The following is a 14,302-nucleotide window of genomic DNA, read 5'->3' as shown; positions in this document are numbered from 1 at the left end:
TGGGGTTTCACCATGTTGGCCAGGATGGTTTCGATCTCTTGACCTCGTGATCTGCCCACCTCGGCCTCCTGAAGTGCTGGGATTACAGGCGTAAGCAACCATGCCTAGCCTGAAAATCTTCTACTTTGTTTTCGCTGAATAAAGATCAACATAAGTAACTAATAAAATGATGTGTTCAAGATCAGATATCAGATGGAACAACATGAAATACAAGTGTCAGGATGAATTCTGGCAAGAATAGCTTATCTCAAGGGACATCCAATAACCTCTTATCTTGCTCCTTAATTACCTTCAAAGTGAACAAAAGCACTTTTTCCATAAGAGAGAATTCTTGAAATATTACTTGGGAAAATTATTGGTTAAATGTTTTTCTCATATCTATATATTGGAAATATTAAATAGTTTGAAGAAAATATTTTTAAAAATATTTTTAAAAATCTTTTTAAAAATTTTAAAAAACTTTTAAAAGATCACATATTGGGATTCTTTTCAGCAATATTTTTTAAATAATTAAGTTGGCTCATTTTAGTGCCCTTGATACTGGCCCAGTTTGATTATACATTATGATTATGTATATAAAAATATGGATATCAAAAATGACATAGGCATTAATGTTGTTTGGTTAATCAGTGCTTTTTGGTTGCTTTTTCTTGGTCAGGAGCTTCACAGCAATCAGATACAATTTTACCTTGTGCTCAGTCCAGATTTATGCGAAGAGTCAAATGAACTTTACAAAATGTACTGAATTTTAAAGCAAAGTAAATTCCCTAGAATGGCACGTTTTTTCTCCTCAAATCAATCATCTTTTAAAGAAATAAGTTAACATGGCAATAAATGCAGTCTCTTTGGCAAACTAGTGCTCATGAGAGAACATTAAGATATAGGCAACTATTCAATCCTGATTTTGTCATTATTTGGATTTTGGACTTGTTTTTCCTGTTCTTGAACTATTCTTTTCATGTCATTTCATAGCTGGCTTCTTCTCATCTTTCAGGCTTCAGCCCAAAGTCACCTCCTTAGAAAGACAACCGCAGCCACCCTATCTAAAGTGGCCTCCTCACCATCACTGTCACTGTCTGTAAGATCACTAGGAGTCATTTCCTTGGTGGCACTTTTAAGGCACTGTGAAATTATCTGGTTTATGTATTATTTACCTGTTTATTGTCAGCCTTCCATCATCAGAACATGGGGTTCACAACGACAGAGCAAGGACCAACTTGTTTCCTCCTCTATTCTTCATGTCTAGAGAGTGACAGGTTTATAGTAGGTGGACTTGCCCTCCTACTTCCTTTGCCTTGCGACTGTCTGCATAAACAGACAGAGCCTAGCACCTCTGGGAGGCACAGACTTGTTGCTATGCTCAGATCTTCCCTTTATGGGTGCTGCAGTGGGTTCATCTCATTGGGCTGAGAAGCCGGACAACAGAAAAGGTGGTGACCTAGAGGGTGTTAAGAAAGACCTGTCTGGTCCCTAAGCCTAACTCTCCTTCAACCTAGTTTTTCTAGAGTCCTTTAAAGTAACTAAAAAGGGGTATCTTATTTCCCAATTGTCACAATCCTTGGTTATGTAGCTTTCTTGGGCATCCCACAAGAACATAGCCTGGCTGAATCAAGGAAGAGTTAGGCATTTCTGTGTTTTCTCATCATAATGCTATTCTACTACCTTCAAATGTAGCCCAGCAAGTTAAAAGTATGCAGCTGGCCTCTCTTTTCCACCCTATTCTCTGATGACCAGCCTCATGTACAACATTAGCTCTGAGTCCAGAGGAAGCAGAGGAAACCAACTAAATGAAAAGCAAGCCTATTTGTCTTTCCATTTTAGAGACAGAAAAATTAAGTAATATCACTAGTCTCTAGATCTTTGCTTTCACTATTTGATAAGTTAAAGCAAGGCAATCAAAATAGCCATAAAAAAAAAGTTTTCTTAAGACCCCTGTCCAGCTATATAATTTCAAATTTCCTATGAACTATTCTGTAGAAATGGTAAGAATGGGCCTCCAAACTGATAGTAAATAGCTTGAAACAAGGCGTCCTGATCAGCCATATATTTTGGGTTTGTTTGTTTGTTTGTTTGTTTGTTTGTTTGTTTTGAGATGGAGTCTCGCTCTGTCGCCCAGGCTGGAGTGCAGTGGCCGGATCTCGGCTCACTGCAAGCTCCGCCTCCCGGGTTCCCGCCATTCTCCTGCCTCAGCCTCCCGCGTAGCTGGGACTACAGGCGCCCACCACCACGCCTGGCTAATTTTTTGTATTTTTTAGTAGAGACGGGGTTTCACCGTGTTAGCCAGGATGGTCTCGATCTCCTGACCTCGTGATCTGCCTGCCTCGGCCTCCCAAAGTGCTGGGATTACAGGCGTGAGCCACCGCACCTGGCCCATATTTTGTTTTTAAAAGTATTTCCATCCAAAGATTCAAAACTAAGATTGTTTGCCCCAACTACAGCAGACGTAGTTGTCCCCAATCATGACAAACTCCTAATTCTTCTTTTCTTTTGTAATAAAACAGAACTTCTTATTTTTAGAAGGTTCATGGCCACCCAAGATAACAAACTAAATTTCCCAGTCTTTCTTGTATCTAGGTAAGTGGAAGTGAACAAAAGTGACAAGCCAGAGCAAATCCTATAAATAAGTGGGCATAACCTCTCCTACTTTCCACCTTTCTCACTGGCTGGAATTTGTTGTGGTTGGTTAGCCACTCTGAGGGTACCGCTCTAGAAATGGGAAGAGAGGGAAAAAGGCAAGTAGTTGGCGTCAGAGTCCCTAAGCTGCTGGAACCACACATCACCTGGATTACTTATGCCTAGATTGTCACATGAGAAAGATAAACATGTCCATTTGGCTTAAGCCACTGTTATTTGTAGTTTTCATTTCAGCAATCAAACTTGCATTCTAACCCAATAAACTTTCCTTGATGATTTAGAAGCTTCTTCAGAATTCACAAAGTTGCTTTAGGATCTCAAAATGATAAACTTCTTGAGTGGGAAGGAACCTATCTCCTCACTTTATTGATAACAAAATTGAAGATAGAGTCAGTAAATAAGCTGCTTGGGCCTAACAAGTAACTGGTAGTAGGACTGGTGTCAGATTTCCTGAATTTCAGTCCATTCTTTTCCTCCCTGTTCCAATTAGCAGAGCTCTCTGGGAATTACTCGGAAGAGCTCCCTCTCAGAGGTCTGGACAACTTACTACCTGGGGCTTGCGGCATTTTTTCCCCCCAGACAACCTATAAACAGCTGCCACCTGCATACACCAATGCTGTTCAGACTTAACATATAGGAAGGAAGAGGGACATGAGGAGGCATTGCCCAGTTCCGGCATGCCTCACTGATGGGAGAATCAGGAGGACTCATGCCTTTATTCTTGTCTTGCTGAGTCTGGCCTGGAAAGTTTCCCTTTTCTCCAATACAACTGATTCTTTTTTCTATGACGTAGCGTTATGGGATTTGTTTAGTACGCAAAAGCTTGGCAGTTGGAAATTCAGAAGGCACAGCTTCATTCTATAATATTATGAGCACTGGTTATCATTCATGTACATGTTGATAATGTATTTTCTGTAACAATGAGCAATGGGGGTAACTTCAACTGCCAAGGAACAGCACAGAGGACAAACAAATCATTTAACTATCCACCACATGCCCAACTGCAGCTCCCTTTGGACAAAGGACATTGGTATAGTGGAGATTAGGAAAGCTGCCAAAGGTCCCATGGAAAGTGGAAGGTAAAACCTAGCTATGAGCCTACAAAGTCCTCAGACTCACTCATGCAGCTTTGCCTTTTTCCTTCAAGGCCCTACAGACCATGCTTATGCTTAACTTATGAAACTATAAGCATATACTTGAATTTTGCAAAATTCTATTTTTTATATGCCACTATCCCATATTTCTTACCATCTTCATTTTCATCAAACACTGGTGGTTTTCTTGAAGTGTTGGCTCCCATGGTTGAATCTGCCCAGACCTGGATCCTCGATTTATACTATCCGGGCAGAAACACCCATCTTCGCTCAAAACATGTCCTGAAGCCTTAGTTGGATATCTAGGATAGGAAAAGAAATAGTACCCTAATAATATGCTATACTCTAGGCACCCTGAGTATAGACTGTGGCAGAAACATAAACCTCATCTGTATCACTGTAGTGAAAACTTTTGTGTTTGAAAACCAACCATGATTTCAGAATAAAAACATCAAGCAACAGGAGAAAACACTGCGTGGCTCATCAACAGCAGACCTAGACTTACAAAATGGGAGGAAAGCAACATATTTTTCAAAGCATGTAGAAAAGTTTAAAGTGAAGTCAGCGATACTTTATTCAACAACTATAAAATGAAAATATTGTTGAGAAAATATGCTGATTTTATACTGTCTTGTTGTTACTGGGTAATCAACAACAAAAATTTTCTTTTTTAGTCATAAAGATACACTAGCTATCTGTTTCTGCATACCCTGGAGGGTACTACAATGTAAAAGAAGCAAGTTCTGGGTTGGACTTGACCACACCAGCAAATTGCTGAATTTCAATATATTTCTCTGTTTCCTTCTTCTGAACTTGGAGAAGATAATGGTCCTTTCCTCAATGGAGAGTTGAGTGGAACAGACATACATTTAACTCATTATATATTAAGTTAAATGTATAATACACACATATATAACTCTTTGTGTTGTATTTATATATTATTAACTCTGTGTTGTATTATACAACTCTTTGTTAATATATATTAACATATATATTATGTTTATATATAACGTTTATATATATGTCAACTCTGTTGTATTATATAACTCTATATATTGAGTTACATAAATGTATGATATGCATACACTTAACTCATTATATATTAAGTTAAATAATACACATATATATAACTCTGTTATATCATACATATGTTATATCACATTTATATATAACTATGTATTGAGTTACATAAATGTATGATATGCATACATTTAACTGAATACACAAAACATTTTCATAGCATAAGTTCTCAAAACTGTTAGCCACTCTGAGGCTCAAATTAAATGATATGTGTGAATAAGAAAAAATCCTGAAAACTACGTCTTTGCTCCACTTTAAAACATAATGGTAAAGAGAGGCAGCATCCTGTGTTCCAGTCCTAAAACTGACACTGATAATGCCTTTGGCCCAGTTATGTAACCTCTCACCTCTAGAATGGGGGAAATGACAGTGTCTACCTCAGGAGTGACAAGCTGGGATCCCCATAGGAGCCAGGCAGATGATGCAAATGAGTGAGCCAGACTGGGCATTTAACATTAGTGCATTGGGCAGACAATGGTGGCAATGGCTCCATCCAAATAAAGTAATTGTGCTCAGATCAAACAGATTGTCACCATATGGAAACATGAGCCCAGATCTTCAGATCTATCCCCCAAATGGGGTAAAGGTCTAGATTTTGTACAAAATAATATTTTAAAATTCTACTCAGCTATCTGGCTTAAAATTTCATGCTTAGCACATATATGGTCATGGATACATATAATGAGACAATGTATATAAGGTAATTGGCACAATGCCTAGCACATGATATGCAAAGAATGAATGTTAGCTCCTGCTATTTCTAAGAGTAGCAGAATTTCCTTATTGCGTATTTTTAAAAAAATAGTTGATTTCCTCCTGAGCTCTTTACATGTGAAGGAAATATCGATTACAGGCAGAATTGGAGAAAGTGTTAAGGATGAGTTATTGAAAAAGAACTTATGAAACCCCTAAGCAAGTGTAGAAGAAAAGCTCGTTTTCCCATTAGGAAAATGTAAGTAAACCCTTCATTTGGAAGGCAGACTCATTAAGGAAATGCTACTTTTCATACTAAAAACCAACTGCTGGCAAAGTGCCTTATGGACTTTAGCAAGAATCATTAAACAGAGAGCAAAGAGAGTCATTAATTAGGAAGCAACCAATTAAATGGTATGAGAGAGGGAGTGAGCAGGGGTAGGTGGTCACAGGTGGCTGACGGAAGCTCAGTGGAATTATTGAGACCCAGGAAGATAGAACTCAACCATTTCTCCAGGATAAAAAATCGAAAAGAGTTTAACTCCAGCGGACAAGGGAGTTAAGAAGTAAGTGGGATGCACTTTTTATTGTGAGTGTTTTATTGTGAGTTAGGGAGAAGCAAATGGGGTGGTCTTTGTGCTTTATTATTGGATTTAAAATCCAAATGAGGGATAGTGTAAGGACTGAACCACTGATGGCACTAGAAAGAGATGAATGGTCCTAAAGAGAACATTAATTTTTTTTTTTTGAGATGGAGTCTTGCTCTGTTGCCCAGGCTGGAGTGCAGTGGCACCATCTCGGCTCACTGCAAGCTCTGCCTGCTGGGTTCACGCCATTCTCCTGCCTCAGCCTCCCAAGTAGCTGAGACTACAGGCACCCGCCACCATGCCCGGCTAATTTTTTTGTATTTTTAGTAGAGATGGGGTTTCACCATGTTAGCCAGGATGGCCTCGATCTCCTGACCTTGTGATCCACCCACCTCGGCCTCCCAAAGTGCTGGGATTACAGGCTTGAGCCACCGTGCCTGGCCGGGAGAACATTAATTTTAAGGATTTGCAGTTGTTAACTGCAGGCAGAGGCTACATTGTCTTGTATTTTGTGCTTAAAACCTGAGTACATGTAGTTTTCACAATGCACCCCAGTCCTGTCATTCTTATATCTTTCTTCACACCTCAGGTTTTTCTCAAGTAGCCCGTCATCCCGCAACATAAGATATACCAAGCACTGACCTTGCAAGTTGTCGAATCAGAAAGAGAAACAGGAAGGAATATTATCGCAATTTTCCATGTTTCAGAATTTCATTCTGATGTGCAGACAATTTTGTTCACCACGGACCAAGTGATTTTTAGTGGGAAGATAATATGCAAACAGGGAACCATTTTTGTGTGTGTCTGTGGAAGGGGGAAGCAGATGGAACCACTGGGTGGTCGTTTAGTATCTTCTTCATTTCACCTAACATACATAATCCAGTTTAAAATTATTTTTCATTTTCTCTCCCATGTGGATAACCAAATTAGATTTTTTTTTCATATTCAGAAAGAAATCTACCATTCTCTCGCAGGAAAATGGAGACATGTCCTTTCCATTCTGCTGAAGAGCCCAGTAGAGCTGTAGGACTTTCTTTTACCAACCCCGCAGCCCTTCCTGATCTCCAGGCACTAGGTCTGCAGTGTTACCTAAGCATCATTTTGAGATGTGAAGAGGACAGCTACCATCCATGAAAATGAAAATCCAAAGCATATGAAATGTAAAAGGAGGAGAAATTTGTCTTGCAGGGACACAGGGAGTTTTCAGAGCCTACCCTGACCTGGCCGATTATCAGATTATTAACTGGGAACTAGTTCCCTAATACCAACCTTTCATCTTTGGCCTGTAATTTGGGGGTTGTCAACAGGTAAGCTTCTCTAACCACCAAGCCTCCCTAGATAAAGAGGTGTGGTCTCCTAGGATTGGAAAACAAAGGAGGCGATGCAAGAAAGTTGCAACTTTTGATTAAACATTTTAGGTTTCATTGTCACAGAATGTGCATAGACACAACTTATTTTGTTTGCATTTGAAAAACAGAACTTCTTAGTTTAAGAAATATTTTAAAAATGGGGGGGGAAAAACATGAAAAATGCCCAAGTTAATAACACTCTCAGTTAACAATTGTTTATATTTGGTCATCTTTATATCATCATTTTTATTTTTAAAGCATTTTAGGGAAATATTATTTCCACCTTAACCCTAAAGTCCAATTGATTTCCCTTTCACACTCTCCAAAGACAGCCACAATCACGGATGTGATAAACATTTTACAGTCCCCCTTCTACGGTTTTACAAACATGACAAGTGTCTTAAAATAAGTCACCTAAATGGCACGATAGAGTGGATATATTTTGCATCTTGCTGTGTCTATCTACCATCGTACTTCTGAAATCTAGGTACAGGCATGCTGATCCCTACAGCTCTGATTTTAGCTTTTTAAGTGCTGCATAGCAGTCCGTTGTGTGAATACACCACATTTTATTTTTTAAGGCCTGGGGGAAAAAGTCCTTGTGGAGATGAAGCAATCAGCAAAGGCAGCTAGGTTTTGCTTGTTTAGATGCTGGAGAACAAGCAGAAACACCTCCACTCACTTGTCTCAACCCAGCAAATATTTATTGAAGTCTGTCTGGGTCTGCACATGAGTCAGTGCCAGGCAGGGGAACCTGGATGGAGTGCAAAATAGCTGGAATTGGTCCCAGCCTGCATTTAGTTTTGTGAGTTATCTTGATCAGCAGCCTTTGTCTTCTCTTCTCCTTGCACTTCCTAGCTTCCCAACAGTACCCTTAGTATGCAGGTTTATTGTTATTATTCGTTAAATCTAGACCACCACTCACCTAGTCTCGATTCTTCCTTCATTCCTCCCATGAGGCTCGGAGCGATGCTTTCATCCAGGGAGCAGGGACTAAGAGAAGAACTCCAAGAGCAAGGAGCAAGAAAAGGCACCTATCTGCCCGGAAGCGGCGGAGGCTGCGAGCGCCGGGCTGGGCTGGGCTGGGCTGCGCTGGACTGAGCTGGGCTGGGCTGGGGAGGCACCTGCGGCTGCCAAGGGGTCCGAGCGCCGCCCAGCGCACAGCTACCCCGGAGGGGCGGCTCCTTGGCCAGGCAAGGAGGCGGGATCTGCTTGCCAGCGGGCGTCTCCGCTTAGCGCTCTCTCCAGAAACCGCTGGGCAGTCTCCTGGGTGAGCGCCAGACGCCTGGGGTCCGTTTGCCGCCTGCTGAGACTAGACAAGGACCCCGGGAGGGCGACGTGGGGGGAGAGGGCTACGGATGGAGGTCCCGCTGCGCTTGGGCCGGGTCCGGAGCCACCAGGACGCACAGCGCGTACTATTACTCCCCATATCACGGGAGCTGCCTCACACCCCTGCCGGGGGGGAGAAGGGGGTGCCATTACTCCCCATATCGCAGGGGGTGCCTCACCCCCCTGCGATGTGGATCGTAATAGCCGGGGGGAGAAGGGGGGTGCTATTATTCTCCATATCGCCGGGGGTGCCTCACCCCCCTGCGATGTGGATCCTAAAAGCCGGGGGGTTGAGGGGGAGAGGGCGGTGCTATTACTCCTCATATCGCGGGGGAAGCCTCACTCCCCTGCGATGTGGATCGTAATAGTCGGGGGGGGGGGGGGGAGAGGGGGACGCTATTAATCCCCATATGGCAGGGGGGTGCCTCACACCCCAGCGATGTGGCTCGTAGTAGCCAGGGAGGGGGGGGGGGTCCTATTACTCCCCATATGGCGGGGTGTGCGTCACCCTCTTGCTATATGGGGATTAATAGCATTCTCTCCCCTCTTGGATATTAGAAACAATTTCACAGTGTGTGTGTACACAGCCTGCGATATTGAAACTAACAGCATCCTCTCCACCTCCGGATATTAGGAACAATATCACAAAATGGTGTACACTGTTTGCCAGACTTGGAGTTCTATCGTGCTGTGTTTCCCTGAGTATTCGTAGAAATATGACAGCGTGGGTGTACACCCACTACTATATTGGGAGTAACTTCGTACTCCACCCCCTGGAAATTAGGAGAAATATCACGGAAGGGGTGTAAAGCCACTGCGATATTTGAAATAATATCATGCCCTCACCCACTAGTTATTAGGAACAATATCACAGGACCGTGTATACCTTCTACAGTATTGGGAGTAATATCATCATCTCTTCCTTTAGATATTAGGAACAATATCAAAGGGGGTTGCACACCCAGTGTATTATTGGAAGTAATATCATTCTCTCTTCTTCTAGATTTTACGTATCATATCACAGGCAGGGTGTACCACCCTTATTATATTAAAAGTAGTGTTATCTTCTTTCCACCTGGATATTAAGAACAATAAGAAATGCGTTCTGTACATCTTTTCAATATTGGTAGTAATACCATCTTTTCCCTTCCTGGATTTAAGAAACGATATGACTTGTGGGGTGTCCACCCCTTGCAATATTGGGAGTAATATCACCTCTCCCCATGTGGTTATTAGGGACAAAATCACAGGGTGGGTGTACACTTCCTACGTTATTAAGAGTAATATCACCCACTTTCCCCCTTTATATCAGGAACCATATCACAGAAGAGGTGTACACCCCCTGTGATATTGTCAGTAATATCATCTCTTCCCCCCTGGATATTAGGAGCAAAACCACAGGGGGGATGTACACCCACTGCGATATTGAAAGTAAAAGCAGCCTCTTTCCCGTTGGATATTAGGAAGTATATCACAGGTGTGTGTGCACCTTCTGCGATATTGGTAGTAATATAAGCCTCTACTATGCTGCCTATTAGGAAGAATATACAGTGGGGGGCGGGGGGGTTACAACCCCTGCGACATTGGGCGTAATATTATTCTCTTTTCCCTGTACATTAAAAACTCTATCAAAGGGGTCTGTACACCTTCTGCGGTATTGGGATCAATTTTATTCTCTCCCCCACTGAATATTAGAAACAATATTACAGAAGGGTGTACACTTCCTGCGATATGGCCAGTAATATCATCATATCCTTCCCTGAGTATTAGGAACAATATCACCATTTGTGTACATCCCTTGCACTGTTGGGAGTAACATTATTCTCTCTTCCCCTTGATATTAGAAATAATATCACAGGCGGAGTGTACACCCCACCCCTTGCGATGTTGAAGGTAATATCATTTTTTTTAACTTGGATATAAGGAACAGTATCACAGGGGGCGTGTACACTTTCTTCGATACTGGGAGTAATACCATCCTCTCAACCCGTAAAGAGCAGGAAAAATATCAAAGAATGTTTGTACACCACTTGCGATATTGGGAGTAACATCATCCTCCCCTCACCTGGGTATCAGAAAAAATATCATGGGGCATGGATGTGCACCACCTGCGATACTGGGAGTAATATAATGTTCTATCCCCATGGATATTGAGAACAATATCACAGAGGTGGTGTACATCCTCTGCGTTACTGCGAGTAATATCATCCTCACCCCCCCCTAGATATTAGGAGCAATATCACAGGAGGATTATACACCCGCTGCAACATTGGGAGTAATATCATCCTTTCCCTTCTGAATATTAGGAACCATATCTCATGGGGGATGTACAGCCCATTCCATTTTGGGAGTAATATCAATTTCTTCATTGCTGGAAATAAAAAGCAATATAACAGTGGTGGTGTACACACCCTGTGATATGGCCAGTAATAACCTAGACTCTCCCCCGGGATATAAGGAACAATATCAAAAAAGGGTGCATACTCACAGCGATATTGGGATTAATATCATACTCTTCCCCCCGGATATTAGGAACAATATCAAAGAAGGGGTGTCCACCCCTTGCCATATTGACAGTAATATCATCCTCTCCCTCCCTGGATATTAAGAACAATACCACAGAGTTGGTGTACACCCACTGCAATATTGAGAGTCATGTCATCCTCTACCCCCTGGATATTAAAAACAACATCACAGAGGGAGTGCACAACCCCCGCGATATGGCCAGTAATATCATAGTCTCCCCCACTGGATATTAGGAACAATATCACATGGGCGTGTACACCTCCAGCGCTATTGAAAGTAATATCATTCTCTCTTCCCCTGGATATTGGGAATAATATCGCAGGTGGGGTGTACAACTCCTGCGATATTGGCAGTAATATCATCCTCTCCCAACCTAGATATTAGCAACAAAATAACCGAGGGGTTTACACTCCCTGCGATATTGGGATATCATCCTCTCCCCACCTAAATATTAGGAACAATATCACAGGGGGTGTGTACACCCCTACGATATTGGGGGTAATATTATCCTCTCTCTCCCTGGATATAAGGAACAATATCACTGGGGTACTGTACACCCCCTGTGATAGGGGGAGTAATATCATTCTAATCCCCCCTGGATATTAGGGACAGTATTATGGAGGGGGTGTACACCCCTTGCCATATTGTGAGTCATATCATTTATCTTCCCCTGGATATTAGGAACAATATCACAGGAGGTGTGTCCCCTGTGATATTGGAATTAATAGCATCCTCTCCCCCACTTAATATTAAAAACCACATCACAGGGATGTTGTCCACCCCTGCGATATGGACAGTAATATCGTTGTCTCCCCGCCTAAATATTAAGAACAGTATCACAAGAGGGGTGTACACCCCCTGCGATATTGGGAGTAATTTTATCGTCTCTACCTTTGGATATTAGGAACAATATTACGGGGGTGGGGTGTACAACCTCCTGCGATATCGGACATAATGTTATCCTCTCTACCTTTGGATATTAGGAACAATATTACGGGGGTGGGGTGTACAACCTCCTGCGATATCGGACATAATGTTATCCTCTCTTCCCCTGGATATTCGGAGCAATATCCTGGAAGGGAGAGGGAGTACAACCTCTTCGAAATCTGCGGTAATAACATCATTTCCCTTCTTGGACATTAGGAACAATATCACTGGGCGGGTGTACACCGCCTGCGATATTGGGTGTCATATCATCCTCTCTTCCCTGGGATATTACGAACAATATCACAGGAGGGGTGTACAGCCCCTGTGGTATTGGGCGTAATATCATCGTCTCCCAATGTGGATATTAGGAAGAATGTCGTCAAGGGGGGATGTACACCTTCTTTGATATTGGGAGTAATGTCATCCTCTCCCCCCCGGGATTGTAGGCAAAATATCGAAGGCGTTTTACAACTCGTGCGATATTGGGAGTAATATCATCCTCTCTGCACCTAGATATTAGGAATTATATCACAGGAGGCTGTGCACTTCTTGCGATACAGGGAGTAATATCCTCTCCCATCATGGATATTAAGAACAATATTACAAAGGAGGTGTCCACCCCCTGCGATATTGAGAGTCATATTATGCTCTCCCCTTAGGGATAAGAACAATATCGCAGGAGGTGTGTACAGCCCCTGCGATATTGCCACTAGTATCATCGTCTCCCTCCCGGGATCTAAGAAACAATATCACAAGGGGGTGTATACCCCCTGCGATATTGAGAGTAATATCTTCCTCTCCCCCGCTGGCTATTAGGAACAATGTCACAGAAGGGGTGTACACCCCCTGTTATATTGGGAGTGATAGCATCCTCTCCGTCCCTGGATATTAGGAACAACATCACTAGGGAGTGTACACCTCCTGCGATATTGAGACTAATATCATCCTGTCGCCGCCTGGATATTAGGAACTGTATCACAGGGGTGGTGTACATCCCCTGCGAAATTGGAAGAAATATCATCCTCTCCACCTTTGGATATTGGAGACAATATTACAGTGGAGGTCTACACCCCTTGCAATATTGGGAGTAATATCATCCTCTCCCACCCAGGATATTAGAAACAAGATCACAGAAGGGATGTACACCCACTGCAATATTTGGAGTAATGTCATCCTCTAGCCCCTGGCTGTTAAAAATAACATCATAGGGGGGTGTACACCTTCTGTGATATTGGGAATAATATCACCCTCTCCCCACCGGATATCAGGAAAAATACTATTGATTATTAATATTAATACATATAATAATAATTAAGAGTAATCATTGATAATAATAATAATGAGGACAAAATTAATATGACTTAATCATAATGCACATGATTAATAATTCATAGTAATATCATTATTAATAATGAAATACTCATATCAGTAATAACTGTTAATTAAATCCATCATAAAATGTTGATGATAAAATAATTAATATTAAGATTAATAATATTGATAAATAACATTAATATCAACAATTAGTTATACTCATACATAATCATAAAATTAAACTAATTAATTATTATTACATAATATTGTACTAGTAATTAATATTAATATTAATAATTCCTGATTACTAATTATAATAGTATCACTCCTCATACCTCAGGGGGTGTACACCCACCTGTGATATTGTTCCTAGCATCCAGGGATGGAGAGCATGATATTAGTTTTAATATCGAAGTAGGTGTACACTCACCCTGTGACACTGATCCTAATATCCAGGGAATAGAGTATGATATGACTCCCAGCATAGCAGTGGGTGTACATCCGCCTGGTGATATTGCTCCTAATATTCACGGAGGAAGTGTGTGATATGACTCCCAATATCTCAGGGAGTGAACACCTCTTCTGTGATATTGTTCCTAGTATCCGGAGGGGGAGAGGATGATCATACTTCCAGTATCGCAGGCTGTGTTCACCCACCCTGTGATATTGCTATTAATATCCTGGCAGGAAGAGGATGACATTACTCCCCATATAGCAGGAGGTGTACACCCAGCCTGGGATATTGTTCCTAATAGCCATAGAGGGCAGA

General features: G+C 41.8%; 1 protein-coding gene and 1 long non-coding RNA gene across 2 annotated transcripts in view; one reads left to right on the top strand and one right to left on the bottom strand.

Moving 5' to 3' along the window:
- Window positions 1–8,610, bottom strand: part of STK32A (serine/threonine kinase 32A) — a 152,320-nt gene extending 143,710 nt beyond the window's left edge. Inside the window, exons 1-2 of the mRNA XM_004042765.5 lie at window positions 8,363–8,610; window positions 3,883–4,030 (exon numbers count right to left, since the gene is read on the bottom strand). Of these exons, the coding sequence (XP_004042813.2) occupies window positions 3,883–3,934 (52 nt within the window). The 5' untranslated portion in view covers window positions 3,935–4,030; window positions 8,363–8,610. The remainder of the gene's footprint in view (window positions 1–3,882; window positions 4,031–8,362) is intronic.
- A 92-nt stretch (window positions 8,611–8,702) lies between these two features.
- The window catches only part of LOC115934702 (uncharacterized), a 61,293-nt gene continuing 55,693 nt past the window's right edge, over window positions 8,703–14,302 (top strand). Inside the window, exon 1 of the long non-coding RNA XR_010133961.1 lies at window positions 8,703–8,849. This is a non-coding gene — a long non-coding RNA (uncharacterized lncRNA). The remainder of the gene's footprint in view (window positions 8,850–14,302) is intronic.

This window comes from Gorilla gorilla, chromosome 4 (genome assembly GCF_029281585.2).
Source record: "Gorilla gorilla gorilla isolate KB3781 chromosome 4, NHGRI_mGorGor1-v2.1_pri, whole genome shotgun sequence".
Lineage (NCBI taxonomy): Eukaryota > Metazoa > Chordata > Mammalia > Primates > Hominidae > Gorilla > Gorilla gorilla.
The sequence above is the reverse complement of the archived record's forward strand: the minus strand, read 5'-3'. Positions and strand labels throughout refer to the sequence as shown.